Consider the following 18,581-nt stretch of genomic DNA (forward strand, 5'->3'; position numbering starts at 1 on the left):
CCAAAAGACAGATGATAAGTCTATGGGATGTAGAATCGAAAGCTTTCCGATAATCAATCCAGGCCATCGATAAGTCACGCTGGTAGAATGCTGCATCTTTGCTGACACATCTATCGATGAGCAGGTTCTCCCGACATCCGGCAACGCCTTTCTTTGAGCCTCGTTGTTCATACATCTCTTGCCACACAGGTTCAATTGCCCGAACAATCCTATCATTTAGGATAGCTGTGAATATCTTATAAAGCGTGTTCAGACAAGTTATTAGCCTGCAGTTCTTTGGGTCAGCTAAGTTGCCTATTTTCGGCAGGAGTATTGTGCGCCCTTCCACCAACCACTCTGGAATCGGCTCTTCCGACTTGAAATATGAGGTGAAAATACGGGCCAAATGCTGATGGGTTGAAGAAAACTTCTTCCACCAGAAGGTTTTGATACAATCTGGTCCCGGTGCGGAAGAGTTCTTCATCCCTCTTAATACTTTTTTCACCTCCTCAGTAGTGATGGGTGGGCATTCTTTATCAGTTGTTATGAAGGCAACACATAACTCCTTGAAGCTATTTATATTTTCTGAGTCTTCGTACATTCTATGCTGAACTTCGTAGACTTCTCTCCAAAATACTTCGACCTCTTCTGGTTTGGGTGGGTGTTCGACAGTAACTGGAGGGTCTTGGAAGAGTCTAGATGGGTCAGAGAGAAACTGTTGATTTTCTCTGACCCATCTCTCACTCCGCTCTAGACTGCTCTCAGCGTCAGATAGTATCCGTATTCTCTCAACAATATGCTGCCTGATGGGCAGCAGCTTTGACTTGTTAAGTGTGTGATAACGGGTCCGGAGTTTGCGCGCGAACTTTCGAACCTTGGCGGTAAAATTTCTGCCAGATGTGATGTAGTCAATCACACATTGAATGCGAGTCGCGTACTGTCTTGCTCAGCCTATCTTTATGGCAAGTCGATGCATTCGTCTTTTGGTCTTATGATCAGCCGTTGGTTTTGTTTTACGGTTCGCATCGGCTAAAGCTCTCGCTGCATTATACACACAATAATTGATACCCCAGAGGTCGGATTCACCGGAAAAATGTCCACGAAGCTCATCATCCATTTCAGCCAGATCTTTAGGCTTGAGAGAAACCTTGGTGTTAATGTTTCTCCGGGTCGTAAAGCATCGCTCTTCATCTATTGGATGCCTGCCCGCGGTTGGTCTTAGTGTCGCCTCTCTTTCTTTGTTGCCGGCTTGTTATAGCTGTGGTAGAGTAGGCGTTCCGCTTACATAGACCCTTTTACGTAGTAGTTCAGCATGGTTTCGCAGAAGTTGCTGCGAAAAATACGATAGCTCAGGGTGTTTCTCGCACTACAGAGCATGCAGCCGTGCCATGTAACCCCGTTCACGGGCCACACTCGCATCGTAGCAATCTAGCAAGTCGTGATTCAGTTGCTCCGTTCACCCAAAGGTCACGAGATCCCGCCGATCCATCGCATTGCATCCATTTTCATTGGCTCCCCCAGCTCTAGATTGGTCGGCATTGTTGGCCGACCCATTTTCGGGAGCCCTGCGCGTTCTGTTGTTTTGAACCGCACTTACTACAACTATTTTTGGTGTTGTCATTGTTGTTCCACGAGAAGCTAGGGCTAATATATAAAAAATATATACAAAAAAAGGTCAAAACAATGCTGAAAATACTGAAGATGAACCATGATATGGCCCAGAAAGAGACAGTTTAATTTAAATATTAATATTTCACATATTATTTCAAATAGCGCTATCTCACATGCAATGAAAACTTTACGCGTTTGCTCAAAACGACTTTTTTTGACACGGTGGCATTGATTTCTCGAAAACTAATAAACCGATTTTAATTCTTTTATGAAATTTTTGTACTTATATTGGCTAAGGTTGTACGTAGCCATTTTTGAAAATTCTAAAAATTAATATTTTTTCAAGGCCTTTAAAAAAAACGGGGTAAAAAAAAACAAATTTTTCAAACCGGCGCCATTTTCTCAAATAAATAAAATGAGAAAACCGCTACGTGCTACGATAGCTTTTGTTGTACAGATTAATAAAATTTTTGGTTTTTTGCTTTCAGATGATTTTTCACTGCCGTATCGTTGCCACCAGGAGGGGTCATTTTTTATTACGTCATTACATTCATGTATATAACTAATGCAATTTTTAATATTTTTTGATAAAAATTTGTGTGAATATAGCTGAATATATGTTAACTAAATTATTATTATTTGTCTGGTCCTAAACTAATTATTTCTATCTACAAAAAAATACATGAAAATCACTTAATTTTCACGCTTTCACAGTGGTGTTCCCCCTTATATAAAAATCTCCTTAAAAGAATACCAAATAAAGTGACCCCTTTTATTTCTTCCTGCCAAAGAATAACTATTTTTTCTCGAATATTTTCCCTCGATTGGAACCCGAAATATATCTTTTTATAAATCTTGTAGCTTCCTTTAGATCAATTATTTTCCGTATGCGCGGTGTCACAACGATATTTTTATACTTTTCAGGATCACTGAATACTAAAAGTCGAAGACAACGACATGCTCCACGAGTTCTGAAAGATTAGGCATTTAATTATTCGAAAACAAAAGGTACAATCATTACCTGAAGTTCTGGTCGAATTTCTGATTTAATCATACGTCGTAAAATAAGGAAGCAAGTGGATATCTTATCACAAATGCTATTACGCTCCACATAATCTGAAACATGTATATTTCAATTTAAAAAAATAATATAACAATATTAAACAATTTTTAAAACTTGGACTTTAATTTAGAAATTTAAATTGTGTATCACCGTTCAACTTTGGTCAACTAACTAATAACTTCTGAAATAACAATTATATAATAATAATATGTAATATATATTGATAATGGTTAAAGTAGTGAGCAGAAAATGTAAGTTATCTAGAAGCAATATCCTATCTGGTCATTATTCGTTCCTAACCTTAAAAAATAATTCACATCGTTGAATTAATACTATTTTGCGATGATGAATGTAGTCAAATCAGCTTAAGATTATATTTTCGGAGTCTCTGAATCCGAATCCAATGTTATTTTAATTATAACTTACTTATAACTTAACTTATTTAATAATAACTAATTTTTTTAACATTTGACACCATCCGTTTTATTTCAGGAATCAAAATTCCTTGCTTAACAAGCACCGCTGCAGCATCATGAGTTGTGCTACCTGATATCAGAACGTGACTAGTGCATATTATTTCTTCGTCATTTCTGTAATACATTACGACTGGATGAATAGTTGCTTGATTGTTATTGTAATCAAATTGTTGTGCGGGATTTTACACAACATGAAAAAAGTTTTCTGAAAATTCGGTATGAACCAGAACTTCATAACGATTCAGGTTATTCTTCCGATTTGATATACTATTTGACTTATTTTTAGAAATAAAATGATGTGGGATTAATGTTTGCAGCCGTATAGCAAATTCAATTTATTGAAAGACACTGCTTAGTCAGAGTACATCTATCAGTAGAATGACACAACCTGCAGTCTCCGGTAAATCCTCATTGAATGCAAGAGATTGACCATCAATATCGGTGAAGTGTAATTGCTTGGTGGAATGTCGTTAATGGATCTTTAGTAGGTCTATATTTTTTTGATCGCAATGTCGATAGAGATAGTTCTTCACAGTTACTGCGAGGGGAACTTCAAATTTTACTTTAAAAAATCGACCCACTCACACAAGTAGGAATGTGGCTACAACAGGATAGCGCGATTCCACGTTACACTATTATCATTAGAGATTTTCTGAATTAAATTTGTCGAGGTCAGTGGATAAGTAGAAGAGGCCCCTTTGAATGGCCGTCAAGATCGCCTGACCTTGCACCACCCGATTTTTATTTGTGGTGTTGTCTACGAGATGTAGTTCACCGTACAAGAGCTACTATGAGAGAAAATACTGTTGAAAAAATTAGGACTAAAGATACTCGAAATCCGGCCAACCAACCTCCTCGTGGTGAGTATCGCTTAATGCTAATGTGTAATCTTGTAAACTATAAGAATGACTTCGGTATCGAAGCCGAATGGCACTTTTATGCAACTGCTGATGGCAAGGGATCACCCGATGGGACTGCAGCTACGTTTAAAAGAGAAGCAACTCGTGCAAGTCTTCAAGCTAAGCCAAATGCAGAATGCTGGATTCAACGGCACTGTACAACTGGGCAAAAAAATGCTAAAATCTTAAGATTCACTATTCCCGGCCGATGAAAAAGCACTGAAAACCCCCTGGTGAACGACAGTGGGCCATCAGGGCCGTTTTAGTGGCTGTTTGTGCTGATTTGCAGCACTTAAACGGCACTGAGAAGTGATGGGACGGTCATATAATGGTCCTTATTTATTCGTCACGTACCGTACGGGCAGAGTTATTTACAGTACCTGCCCGCAACCACACCGACTACCTTTTTAGAATTTTTTTCAAATGATTAACCCTTTTTGTTTAATTTATGAATTTCCTCATTAAACACATTTATAATTATAACTTATATACTAATATACTCCTTTGAAGTTGAGTTCAAGAATATTGCCTGTTTTGGCGTATCTCAGTTCATTTACGAGATACTTTATATTTATTGCAATTTTAAACATCCAAAAGAAAGAGTTAGATATCTGAAATAATAGAAGCCCGTAGATTCGGCATTTCTAACCTTCTCGTAGATAATTTCAAAATTTTAGAAATTTTAACTTTTGATTTTTAATTTCTTTCAGCTGGTCCAATTGGGTAGCCTAGTCGCATAGGCATAGCTACACCGATTTTCACTACTAACACACTACACACTACACACTACTAACAAACCTTTTCAAAGACCTCAAGGACTAGATTTATCGGGTGAAAATAGCATTTTAAAAATTTGAATGGACACTTGAAGGGGAACTCAGGTATAGAAAACTAGCGGTACAGGTAGTGCTGCAGAAACCCCACTAAATCAGCACTGACCAGTGCTGTTTCATTGCTTTTTTCAGTGTGTTTTTATCGGCAGAGTTACAGCGAAAAAAGAACATAAGAAGACTCCACGTCATCCTAAAAAGAGATTTGCTGAGGCTGCACAAGTGAAGACCATTCAGGGTGCACACTCATTTTTGGTAACATGCAAAAATTAAATCTATATAAATGTTCAGGTTATAGAAAGCTATTAATGACTGTAAAATACTGAATTAGACAAACAAAAAAATTTTAAACGAAAAACAAACAAAAATAATACGGCCATTGTGTACTTAGCATAATGACAGTTTCAACCCTATAAAACGCAGAGTGGTACAATATGGTTGTCCAACGTCTAATCTTAGAAAATCAGGGTTAGGGATGAAAAGTGACTAAGTATGGTTTTTAACTAACACTGGATTCAGATTCAAGGAGCCCGAAGACATAAAGTTAAGGTGATTTGACTAGATTACTCATCGAAAAATAATATTGAGGGCATGTGATACTTTGTCGTGTGGTCAATCGGGTACAGTTCCCCCGGCTTTTTTCCAGAAAAATGAAAATGTTTGAAAACTGAATTCGGAGATGCTATAAAATATCATAACGAACGTCCCTGGACTCTTTTTTTATGGATAATAACCAAAAAAAATTTATTGTGCTAAATAAAAATTTTATACGTGTGCATTATTTTGAGGTTAGGGTAATTTTTTAGCATTCTGTCATTCCGATAATGTAGTTCTCTGTCGTACCGATGCTGTTGGTAAGCACTCTGTAATAATTATGGGAGAGAATTGTAACACACATAACCTCGAAATATATAAACACGTTTTTAGAAAAATCAAAATTTTTAGGAATTAACCCACAAAAAAAAGTTTGTAGGGACTTCCGTTCGCATCTTCGCTATCATTCCTCAGATTTTGAAGACAAAATATTGATTAATCTAGGGAAAAAGCCGGGGGAACCTAAAACTGGAATGGCTGGCTAACAAACTTGACCTTTAGTGTAGGACACTGAAAGAGCGTACCAAATGCCAATTTAATAGATTAAGACAAACAGACAGGCAGACATACAGACAGACAAATTCGTAAAAACCTGTTTTTCGGATTCAGGGGGTCTCAAAACGTTGGCATTTGACAAAAGCTAGAGGGGGGGGGGGTCCAATTTTACACAAATCTAGTACATTCTCTGATGAGAATGTAAAAAATAAAAATTCGAAAAAAGAGATTTGAACCAAGTTGGAGTGAATTTCGGGTGGGGAGGGGGGGCTCTGGATATTTTTTGATAATAATACATTGTGATGTCACAAATTATACACAGATTGTACGTTAACACATATTTTAAAAGGATTTCTAGGTCAACTTCAATATGATATTGCAATATAGAGCCGATTGTTTTCCCTCAAAATTATATATTCATGCAACGTTTCACGAACTTCCGTTTAATTTAATCTTTATTGCATGAACATTGCAGAGATCACCACTTTTTTAATTTTCTCAATTTTAATGTTTTCAAATCACAAATACGTCTTTCAAACCGTAATTTTTTTTTCTTTTAAGTGTAAAATCATTTTACGATACATAAACAAAAACGATTCATTGAGGTTATTTTATACGAATATATAAACACATATGTTTGAAATTAAATACCCGACTAGGTTGACATATTATCAGTAGTAATTTTTTTATTTATTACATGAGGTCATACAAATTTATAATTATTATCATCACAATAAACATGATGATTCAGTGATATGTAAGAATTTGAATGGGCGAAGTTTCCGCTAAAAAGATAATAAGTGCAAAAAATAAAAGGCGGAACTTCCCTCACAAAAAAAATCACTAGACTAATTATCGTTGTACGGCCTGGTAGTTATTCGTTTTTTTCTCATTTTGGATCGAATGCCATTTACCATGATTCATTAATGTAAAAATCATTATATAGTATATTATGCACCCACGGGGAGCAGAGGGGAAGACAAGTACTAAAAAAGCGTACACAAGACGAGAAAGTGCCTCTCTCTCTCTACTGGCGCATACGATATTTTTTATAAAAAATGGATGATTTCAGACATTTCACGAAATACAGTCACGATTTCACTAGATGTTATATTGTGAATAAAGAAGCATGAAATGTATGTTAACTCATTCCCAAATTATAAAAATTTCAATCAAACAATCGCTTTCCCTAACCATAAATTACCCACAAGTCAATTTAAGAATATCTATAAATTGACGGAAATTGATAGACATTTTCAGTCCTTTGTGGTAATTTTACACGTAAATTTGGTAATTTACCATAAATTAGCAAAAATTTATTTATAGGAATTTCAGCAAATATCCAGTTCATGAAAATTTTCGCTTATATCATAGGTGTCTTATGGTAACTTATGATAAATGACCTGAAATTCAGTTTAAAATTTCCTAAAAATTTTCGAAAATTTCCGATAATTTGATCATAGATGTATAATTTTCATTGTTCGTCTCTGACGTCACTTTCCAGTCCCTAGGGCGTAAGAGGTAGTGCTTTAGTCCACGTTCCATAGGCTTCGAAAAGGACTGAAATCATTCATGTGCCATAAAAAAATATATTCAAATTTAAATTGCATGAGAATCCCGCGTAAATAGTTTTATTCAGTGACAAAAATAGACGAGTTACCGACTGTCGGTAGTTACTTCACAAAAAATATTTAAAGAATTTTCGTGAGAGACATCGTTTGATTGCGTTATCCTATTTTTTTAAATGTAATCGTTATGTTTAGGAATAAACAAGCTAGTCCATTCAACGAAATGAAGAATCTCATGAATTGATCATTAGACCACCAATTTGTTTAAAACTTTGAAGTTTTATAATTTGATCGCACCTCCATAATTAATATTGGGAGGCTAAAAGGATTCGTGGGTCAATCATTAATTTCTGGACTTATGCGAACGAGATCACTGGGTTGCTCCCCGACGTATGCAATACATGTATTTTTATTTTGTTTCTGTTAAGATTATTGATGTTATTTTTAATATTAAAATAATAAATTATAGCAAGTTGAAAATCTCACTTTTTCTATTTCCATCAGTTTTCTTTTTTTGATCTTTTGGTGTGAGTTTTAAACTAGTGCGTAAAAAAGAACCAGAAATAAGTGAAAGGTAATAGTGTGAAAATATTAATACAATGAGCCTTTCGCAAGACCTGTCATACCGACCTATATCCCAGTGTTTATGACATATAAGCAACCTCCACAACAGTATTTTTATGATTTTGCTTACATGTATATTTGGTTTCGGTCCAATTTTTATATTAATGCATACCCTGAATTATCTTATTTGAAGAATTTTTAAATTTGATAATATAATTCAGAATATTCATATAAACTTACTTTATCTACATTTTGGTAATCTAAAACATAAATGTTAGTGCTCTAAGGTTTGTATGAGTTGATATTCCGTTTCTTCTCAGCAGGCTATCCTAGGTGACGTCACGTCTGCCCTCCCTCCTAAAATTCTTACATCGTCATACATGAAAAGATGAAGTACGTAGTTTTCTACGCTACTGGGATGCCGATTACCGGTGCTCCCACCTACGGTGTTGATTCATTCTTCACGCTGCGGCATGTTGTGAGGTCTAGTAACGAGGAAACAAATTTTATTTATGTGTTATCGTTGTTTTAAGTATTATTGATTTCCCATTTTGAAATTCTGTTTAGCGTCTGTCTGGTTGTATTTGCAACTTCTGATCTTGAATTGATATGGATTTTGGGAAATGAGATATGAGGAAAGACATATTATTCACATTTAAAAAAAATTTGGGCTATAGACGTATTCTTCTTTATTTTTTTTTATTGCTATTACGGTTAGCATTGTTTTTTTTTGTTCTTGCAATGCATACAGTTCCTATTTGAAGTATCCGGAACCAGAGATATATTCTCTTTCAGTTTTCTGGGATGGCAGCTTGTAATGTGTTCCCTAAGGGTTTACATATTTTTTAACCTTCTTCCCTATTCCTTAAGACACACCTCACACACTTACTTGGTGGTGGGAGGGGGACCTACAGTTTAAGGTGGCTTCCGAACCACCAAGAGCAACAGCTTAAGGTACTTGGAGAACCTTTTTCTCTAGAGGTACCAGTCCCATGACACTCCGGAGATGTACAACTCCCTTGTTAGGCTAGTGTTCACCGCATGGACCGCCGAGGATCTTCCGGAGTGCGAGGCGGGAATCGAACCCACAGGTCGATGGAGTGGGTCCAAAGCCTGCGCTTTAGCCCCCACTACCATCATTCCACTTCTTTCAGCTTTCTTATTTGGGTGATTAACAGTGAGTAGTTTAGGTACTTTTGTTAAGTATAACCAAGTCCGGAGAGAAGGTATTTGTGTCCAAAATTGTACTTTTCTTAGAGTAATTCTTAAGTCAAATTTCTGGAACATTCAAATGAATGGTTTAAATAACATTATAATTTCACAGAAAAGTCTGCTTGAATTTAAATATATGGATTGATTTGCTTGAAAAATAGTGTATGGTTCCTCAGGTAATATATATAGCCTCAGTTATATTTTCAATTAATTTTTGGTACACCGGATATGGATGTATGTCATATAGTTCATAACCGGCTCTTTATAAAAGATGGATATCCATAGGCATTATTAATATTTTAGAGTGGTAAGAAATGGCAGCTTTTCCAATCAGGTGTAAATTTTTAGATTTAATATGTGTATTAGAGAGTGAGAAATCATATTCATCTACTTTACGATGTATTTCTACCATAATTTTCTGTAATTCGTTGTTCTTTCCTAGTACTGGATGCACTTTATTTTCTCGGGCGTTTATCACTATATTTTTAAATTTCAGGAGAGTGTTAAGTTTCGCTTCTACATGCGCGGTCCATTGTCAAGTACAATTGAAGTATAATAAGTCGTTTATGCTGTCCTGGGTTGATAATTGGTTTCCAGCTTGTAGTATTGTATCTCGGAGAGTATCCTCTTTAAATGCTTGTTTTCAGCTTTAATTCTTTTGAGTTTGGTGATCAGGGTGTTTAATTTCACTTCCTCGCAGCAATCTTCTTTGATTGATATCATATAGATTGCAGCTACTCATGAAATATTCCTGAATTTTTCTTTAAAAAGGTTGGACTTAGTATTGCGTAGAGCTTCATGGGATGATTAAAAAATAAGAAGAATAAAATTCATTGTCATTTGGCAAACCTTGAAGTTGAATTGAAGCTGCAGATTTAGAATAATGTTAATAAGATTTATAATGATTATCTTATATGACGTTTTGAATTCCTTTGGAGAGGAAGGAAATAAGAAAGTGAATTACCAAATTCTCTTCCCTTTGTTTTCATTATTTTTTTGTTTATTTAGTTCTTTATTTTGTAAATGTGTTATGAAAAGTAGATATAAGAAGACAACAACCTCCAAATCCTGGTCCTTATTCTTGTTTTGCTTCATTTATTTCTTCTTTTCATATCATAATTATTTTATGATATAACTTACAGAAATTCTTTAATAAAATTTTACGTGACTTAATATTTTAATTAAACATATTATAATAATTATTTATGGGGCAAATCTTATGGTATAAGGAATGCGCTTATTTCTTTTCATGATTTTGCTACAATACTTCATGGTGTTTTTTCTCAAATGAATATATTCACAGCCATTTTCCCATTTATATAATTTAATTAACACTTTCGTTTCGTTAACTTGACAGCTTACGTAGATGTCTTCTATTTCTTTTTCTATGTTATTTTCTTCGGAAAAATAATAAACTTCCTCTAGTTCTTTTATAATCTGTCTAGCTGTAGAATATTCAGCTAATCGAACTCTCTTCTATTCATCGTTCAGAATCCCTGAAATGTTGAGATTTCCGCTGAGAAGGTGAAATTTATTTTTCAATATGAATTTGAAATTTGAAACTGCGGATACATTGATGCAACTGCGGCATTGAAATAGAAAGAGAGAAAGGCGGAACAATTTTTGAAGAAACTTTGTTTTCTTGCGACACTTCTACGCATCGTTTACCGTTTACTCCACTTCTGATTGGTGTCACGAAGGCGAAATCGAGTGTTTTGAAATTGGCGCGGCTTTCAAGTCAAAGTTAATTTTTAGACACTTATTCAATAGTTAATAAATATAATTTTAAAAACATTTGCGCGCGCGGCGCTTCGCGCAAAGTTTGAACGCGTCTACGGCGCGCGGGTACGCTATCGTGCTTCGCGCACGTTTTCGTACGTTTAATGCGTACACTTTACCTAGATTTTTTTTCAAGTATCGTAAATACTATAAATTAAATCAAAAACTGTGATTTAAACTTCTGAGGAATTACAGCCACAAATTGTAATGGATTTTTTTTTCGCTTTATTTTTAAAGAAGGTTCTCAAAGTACCTACGGCTTTGAGGATTACATTCTCATTACGAAACTCGCGCTTCACGATCGATAACTTGTGTCCAATTGAAAAGCTTCATCAATATAATTTATGAATCTTGTTAAAATGAACATTCAAATCTTACCTCACAAACAGCAGATTTCAAGTGAGGTATCCAATCATCGCAATTAATACTCTCTATCGATAGTTATTTAAACTCAGGATCTTTTGGAACTTGTCTTGATTGAAAATGCTGGCCAGAACTATGGCGGTAGTAAAGGATGCAACAAGACACTATTGTGTTCTCATTAAGAAATCTTGTTTTCCCAACAAACACTGCACAAAAATATATTATGACATATAATATCTGGCGTAACGTAACACAAATCTCCACAGAGAAACTCTAAAAATTTCGAAATTTGAAATATAATTCCCGAAATTACTAATCAGCTGTCTCTAGTAAGTACGATTATAATGATAAAAGTATCACAAAGTTATAATTTCAGTATTATTTAGTATAGTATTATTTATCATTTCTATCCAACTGATTGTATGGCAAGTATGGAAATCTGGTTATAATTGAAATTTCATTTCTAAATTATTGTACGACTAAGTATAACAGAAATAATTCAGAAAATGACTTTCCTGGTATTCAATATTATAACAATATATTGTTGAGAAATCTTTAGATAGACTGTCACTTATTAGCAAGATATAAAAATACCGACGAAAGTTACAGTAATGTATTCTCTAAATGTTATATTAGTTACCAGGCTATTTATAATTTAATTATCCTACAGGCGTAAATATTTTATTTTTGGTTTATGAGTCACCTGTGAAATATATTTCTCGGTGTGAAAAATATTGGAAACATAATGTTTTGTTTTGTGCAGCAATTTTTCTAATAAGTCGCTATAATAATATTAAAGTGTAATGAATGAAATATTCGATAATAAGAATTGAGTGAAAAGAGTGAAAAAAGATAAGAAACTCTTTTTGGAAATTAAGTGCAAAAATAATTTAGAAAATTTTGAGCTATTTTTTTGACAGAATACAAACTTGCTTTATAAAACCTTTAAGTCTTGTGACTGATAATAATTAAGAAAGGACAATGATGAAAATCGGTTTTCTGGCTTACAAATGCTAATTTGTTGTTTCCCAGACGTTAAATCAAGAATTTTTACATCCCGAAGTTCCTTTCATAATTGTTTGAAGTTGTCGTTCTCATGCACAGAAGTGGAAGGAATAAAAATAACCACTTCAAGAGTAGATGGAATTGTGTGAACAGAAATTAAAACAATAGAAATATTTTTTTACGAAAATTCATAAGCTTATCACTCATTTTCAGAATATACATTTCAACTGCACCAGTCTACTCGCAGTTTCAACTCGTATCTAATTTTATGCCATTTATCTTTATACATTATCATAAGATTTCCATAGTGATCATACATTTATTTAGAGAAAATTGATCAATAATAGTAAAGTAAACAATACTGCAATTAGGTTTGTGTTCTTTTTCTCAGCATACTTTTACTTATTCTTGTAGATAGCAATCGATGATCCATTCATGGTTGGTACATATTTCGTATCTCCCTTCACTAAAAAATTCACACAATCGACGACTTAGCTTGAGAAAGTCAAGTCTTTTTTCATAAAGATTCCCTTACACCACCATCCCCTATCTCTATGTGGCGTTTGTTCGAACCGACAGTAATGTCTCTATCATTTCCGAATCAGTAAGGTACGAAGAATTTTCTTCACTCCTATGTGTCGGCAGTCGTGACCTTATACTTTCTATGTACATCTAATCGACAAGTACCAAATAAGAATCTACTTCGATTGCTGTCCATAGGGCTGGCGACTTAATGATGCACATTACTATAGCTGCTGCAGTTTGCTGTACATCGCAAGTCTTTGAATTCTATTGTATTAGGAAATCGTATACCTTCTCTTTTGCACTAATGCAAGATTCTTTCTTTCGTAACTTGTGGAAACTTGCTTTGATATTAACATGTAAAGGTCGCAATGGAGGAGCATCTTTCTTCATTCTTAGTTTTTTTAATAGATCTTGATGTATCTTCCTGGAACATATGTTGTAATTGAAGTGCATCTTCGTTTCGCATTTTGATAGCGGGAACTTTTCTCGTAAAATTAACACCATCACCACTTTCATCAGCATTCTTGAATTGGTTTAAAATATCTTCGCGGGCGTTAATTTAGGTAGCTCGTAATTCTTTAGTTTGTTGTTACGAAGCGATTATCATCCACGTAGATTTTTGAGCAATCAGAGACAAGATAGTGTTCCTTTTGCCTCCATTATCAATATCATTTACAGAGTAATGATGCTCTTCCTCGGAAAATATGCAACTGTTGAACTCGCCATTACAAGAATATACTTGCTAAGATTATGATGCGTTACAGAAAGGTTATTTTTTTGTATTAGCAAAGAATTGTTGTAAATTTTCTTGGAAAGAATTGATGCAAGTTTCGGATTCTGATTATTTTCTAGAAGATATTTTACGTTGAAATTATCTTGATTTTCCTTACACTTACTTTCGAGCAGAGGCTCATAGAGAAATGATGTGGCTTCATGATGTGACTGTGTATTCGTGGACACAAATTTCTGCGCTTTCAATCGTTTAGTCGTAACCCTAAATATATAAACAAAACCTTTCTTACTTTACATCACCTATATGAAATTTTAGACTACAGGACTAGACAGATTACGTAATAATCGTAATTAGATTATAATCCTTGTTGCAAATATAGAAAATAACATTTATTTTTTCGAAAAAGAGGGAAAATATGATAAGAATGGAAGTAAATAATAATCTACAATGAGTTATACAATAAGAATTTCAAATTAAGTTGTTCGTGGAAATGGGTAAATTTGATGTTAAAAAATATATATTATACGTGCGCTTTTGGCACTCGCGTTTCTCTAGAAGCGGTTGATCGAAGTTTAGAATTCAAAGTGACTCGATGACTGATTTTTTAACCTAGAGGTTTCCTCCTGGGCCTCAAATGTCTGAATTTTATCCGATTATATACCACTATAGGTAACTCCATATCAGCAAACTGGCCCATTTCCTTACCGAACATAACACTTGTGGATTCAAAAATAAATAGAGGAATTGAAACTCTAATATTGGTGGCAGTTTTGGGCATCACTCCCTAACCTTAAAAACCGATAAGTATCAACTTGGCAACCTCGAGAATATCTACTAAGCGGCGACATGTTTGGGCTTCACTCCTAAAAATTGAACAACGCTTAGTAGCTGTCTAAAGACTTCAGACAAGTTCTTCCACGAAGTGACAGTTTCAGGCATCACTTTATGAAGCAAAAACCACTATGTCGCTGTCTGGAAACTTCTGACAAGGCTTCCCATGGGGAAACAATTTTGGGCATCGCTCTCAGATGTTGAAAAAACGCTAAGTATCTGCCTGGAAACTTCGGGCAAGTTTTCCCACAGGATGGCAGTTTGGGGCATAATTTCAGGGCGTTAAACAGCGCTAAGTAGTCTAGAATTTCCATTACGTAGGTATTATTTTACCCATTTACTGCATTTCACTTTTTGCACTCAACACAAGCTTGAATTGTGAGTAGTCAACAAGAAGATACAGAATTCTGCGCTTACGTCTGAAAAAATATTTGAAATTATTTCCACTGGATGAATAGCTTTGCAGATTTTGTCTTTCTTTTCTCTCATCTTTGCTTTCTTTTTTTCTTTTTAATGCTTCCGCATTGAGAATATATTGAGCTTTCACTGCTCGTTCGTTCTTCAGACGTACGTTCTGTAGTATTGCTCAAAGTTGCAAGGCAACTACTTAGCTTTTTTAACTTCGGCGTGTGATGCCTAAAATTTCCACCCCGTGAGAAACTGCCACCCTGTGGGAACGACTACCCGATTAAGCCTAAGCTCGAAGTGGGTTCTATACTTTAGGAATTCAGCGCAAGTGACCTGAAGTCAAGAGATCTTAGGCTTGGCTGTTGGGAGGACGATCTGAGGGTTTTTTTTGAAAGAGATTCTCAGGGAAGCCTAAAGCGAGTGGTAAGACATGACTAATTTTTGTAGGAGCTGGTGCCATGGGGTATTTGCTATTGAAAGCCTTGTCGCGGGTTAGCTTGCCTGGTGTTGGTATGTGACGGACTCATATTTTTCTTCCAAATCATTATAACAATTAATTTTTTTATTCCTGCTATCATGGGTTCATAACCTTTCGGTAAACATAAGTGAAATAAAATTAAACATAAAATAGGTGAATCCAAGTGCTCTCGTTTGAGCTGGTCGTATGTTATAAGCGACTAAGAGTAAATTGGGTTACAAGTGCGAGAGGACAGTTCCATACGAGTGTGAAGATTGCTGCATGCGCCAGAGACGAATCGAAGAGGAGTTGTTGGCGAACCACAAACGACCCACATATAAGCCGATGTCAAGTACGGTAAACTTTACCATGTTGACAACTGCCAACTTTCGAACGTTCGAACTGAGAAACAGAAAATACAACATTTTCAGAAATTTTAAAGTATCAGAAATTGGAATTTACTAATAAGTTCATACATTTAAAAAATTTTGTTGTAAATATATGTATCCAAAGCTTTTCCAATGAAATCCAAAAATTTACGAAAAAGAATGTAAAATCCAAATATTTTTTTATTAAAAATTTTATATACAAAAAATTTAATTTATGGTAATTTCTCAGTTATGGTAACATATCGCTTCGAGTTGGTCCAATCATTATTCACTACTTACCATCAGTCTGACAAGTGTTAACTCATAATAAAGTGAAGTTATAATTCCGGCAGACCTGGCAAGATGTTTCTTTTTAATTTAAGTAAATTTTAAACGCGAAATAGATAAAAAAATTACGAATTCGTGACAAATCACCCAAGCCTCAAGGCTCCCGTAAATGACTGATATGAGTATCTTGAAAAAGCTCCCACCAATTGGAGCGCGAGTTATGCAAACTGTCGTAGAGTGGGGATGGTGTATTTTTTTAAAATGTGTTTCTTTTAATTTTCAAACGGCAACTTTTTTTCTTGCATTAGATCACAGTACATTATTGTTATAGATAAAAAAAATAATTTGTTTTGCTAGTAAGGTAAACATCCCAGTAATTGTGACGCAGTAATTGGGACGTTTACCTTACTAGCAAAACAAATTAGTTTTTTTGTCTATAACAATAATGTACATATGTACATTTTTATTTACCTCTACGATATAAAATAAATGATAATATGATTTATAAACAAAATAAGCAAACGTAACTTTGAGTTCACCTGATTCACAAAATATAAAAAAATGTACACGCGTATGTAGGATGACGTACAACTTACATAGCCATAGATTTCGGTTTAGAAGATAGTAGCTTCGCTTACTGGCTTAGCTTCTTCGTACATATGTTTGTACGAGAATGCGAAATTAATATAACAAAATTTTGCAACACCGACGCGTACTTCTAGTGAACAGTTTAGTCACTTATTAAATTGTTCATTTCTTAGCAGAAAAGCAATTTCCGGAATTATTTTTGTTATATCTTAGTGATATAATGATTTCGGAATGGAATAGCAATTATCATTAGATTTCCATACATCTCACATTCATTTAGAGAGAATTGATCAATAATAGTATATTTATATACTAATCAACATTGAAATTAGGTTTGTGATAACTTGTTCAACTATTTCAGTTTCACATTAAAGTTTACTTTTCACCTATGAACTATATTTCAAATATCGAAAGTTTTAGCGCTGAACCTCTTGAAGTGATCACTACTATCAACACATGGTAGCTAATATTTGCGTATCATAATGCCAACATTGTCATGCCTGAGGGTAGCGTCTCATGATTGCAGAATTGCATTGCGTTTTGCGTAGTGTTTCAAATTACTAGACATTCCAGCCAATGATAGTGCTTCTGTGAATAACTAGGAGAATATTATTGGCTGAAATGTCTGAAATGACGCATTACGTAAAACGCAACGCAATTCTGCAACTATGGACGCCACCCTAAAACTTCGGTGTGGAACTTTTCTTTTTTAATTACGTCCGTTTTCTGCATCGAATCTTTCAAATCGTGTTGAAATCGTCAACTATAATTAATATAAATATTTCTACGTTGCGTTCCAGCTTATATTTACGAGCCCGACACGACTGGAGGTGTTTGATACCGAAAACAGACGTGGTGCGAAAAAAATTTGAAATCTAAAGGTTTCAGACATGGCTAAAGATGCATGTCGATCATTTTTGGGCAGAATCGAGATTTGCTTGAAATATGATTAGATGGAACTGTAATATAATGGAGATCAAGAATTGTTAGCAAAAAAATTCGATCGAGAGGAGAAGATCATCTCGACTGCGTCATCGTTCGTCTTGGTGTGTTGAGTGCGGTGTTCGAGGTTTTAATTTAATCTGACAAGATCTTGGAAAAAATGTTAAATGCTCGTTATGCATCACTAGACATAAACGTATTGGCCATGATATTTGAAAAAACCCACCAAGCACTGTTGCTTGCCGTCACTTCAAGAGGTTCGACGCCGAAAAATTCAAAATTTGAAATATAAATACAACTTTAAAATATAATGACTAGGAAATATCAAATAATTCCCGAAAATAATTATTAGCTTGTTCTAATAAGTATAATTGCACTGAAAAAAAATACCACAAACTTAATTGCAATATTGTTTTCTTTACTATTATTTATCAATTCTTTTTAAATAAATGTATGATACGTATGGAAACCTGATGATATTGGATAAGCTTTTTATTCGAAAAATGATTAAAATTATTTGCTCATCCAGTATTTTTCATAATTAGAACGTAAGTATTTTCTCTCAATAAAAGCACCATGTCAGGGTAAAACACGAATAGACTGTTTCAGTGGAAGTGCATTTTCTGAAAATAAGTAATAAGCTTATGAATTTTAGCATAAAAAATTATTTCAGTTATTTTAATTCCTGTTCACACAAATTCACTTACCCTATGATTTTCTTGTTATTAATGTTTTTCAGGGTGAAATTTTTCGTATCATCGTTACCATTATGTAGTAAATCAATTTGCATTATTATATTTTTCAGACAATTTCCAAAAAGACTTTCTTATCCTTTTTCAATATTTTCACTTAATATTCAGTACTCAATGTTTCATTCATTACACTGTAATGATATTATATCGACTTATTCCAAAAATTACTTCAAAAAATAAAACATCGTGTTTCCGATATTTTTTCCCACCGAGATAAATTATATTATAAATTATAATATTATATATTATTA

At 34.4% G+C, this 18,581-nt stretch overlaps 1 protein-coding gene across 3 annotated transcripts in view; it reads right to left on the reverse strand.

The window, feature by feature from the left end:
- The window catches only part of LOC117182365 (UDP-N-acetylglucosamine--dolichyl-phosphate N-acetylglucosaminephosphotransferase), a 174,950-nt gene that overhangs the window by 13,636 nt on the left and 142,733 nt on the right, over positions 1-18,581 (reverse strand). For 2 of the 3 annotated variants that reach the window (XM_033375561.1, XM_033375560.1), the window contains exon 7: positions 2,612-2,706. In XM_033375561.1, the coding sequence (XP_033231452.1) occupies positions 2,641-2,706 (66 nt within the window). In that variant the 3' untranslated portion in view covers positions 2,612-2,640. Of the gene's footprint in view, positions 1-2,611; positions 2,707-11,476; positions 11,640-18,581 lie in introns of those variants that run through there. The other variant, XM_033375562.1, reaches the window with a different exon arrangement.

This window comes from Belonocnema kinseyi, chromosome 10 (genome assembly GCF_010883055.1).
Source record: "Belonocnema kinseyi isolate 2016_QV_RU_SX_M_011 chromosome 10, B_treatae_v1, whole genome shotgun sequence".
NCBI classification, from domain to species: Eukaryota; Metazoa; Arthropoda; class Insecta; order Hymenoptera; family Cynipidae; genus Belonocnema; species Belonocnema kinseyi.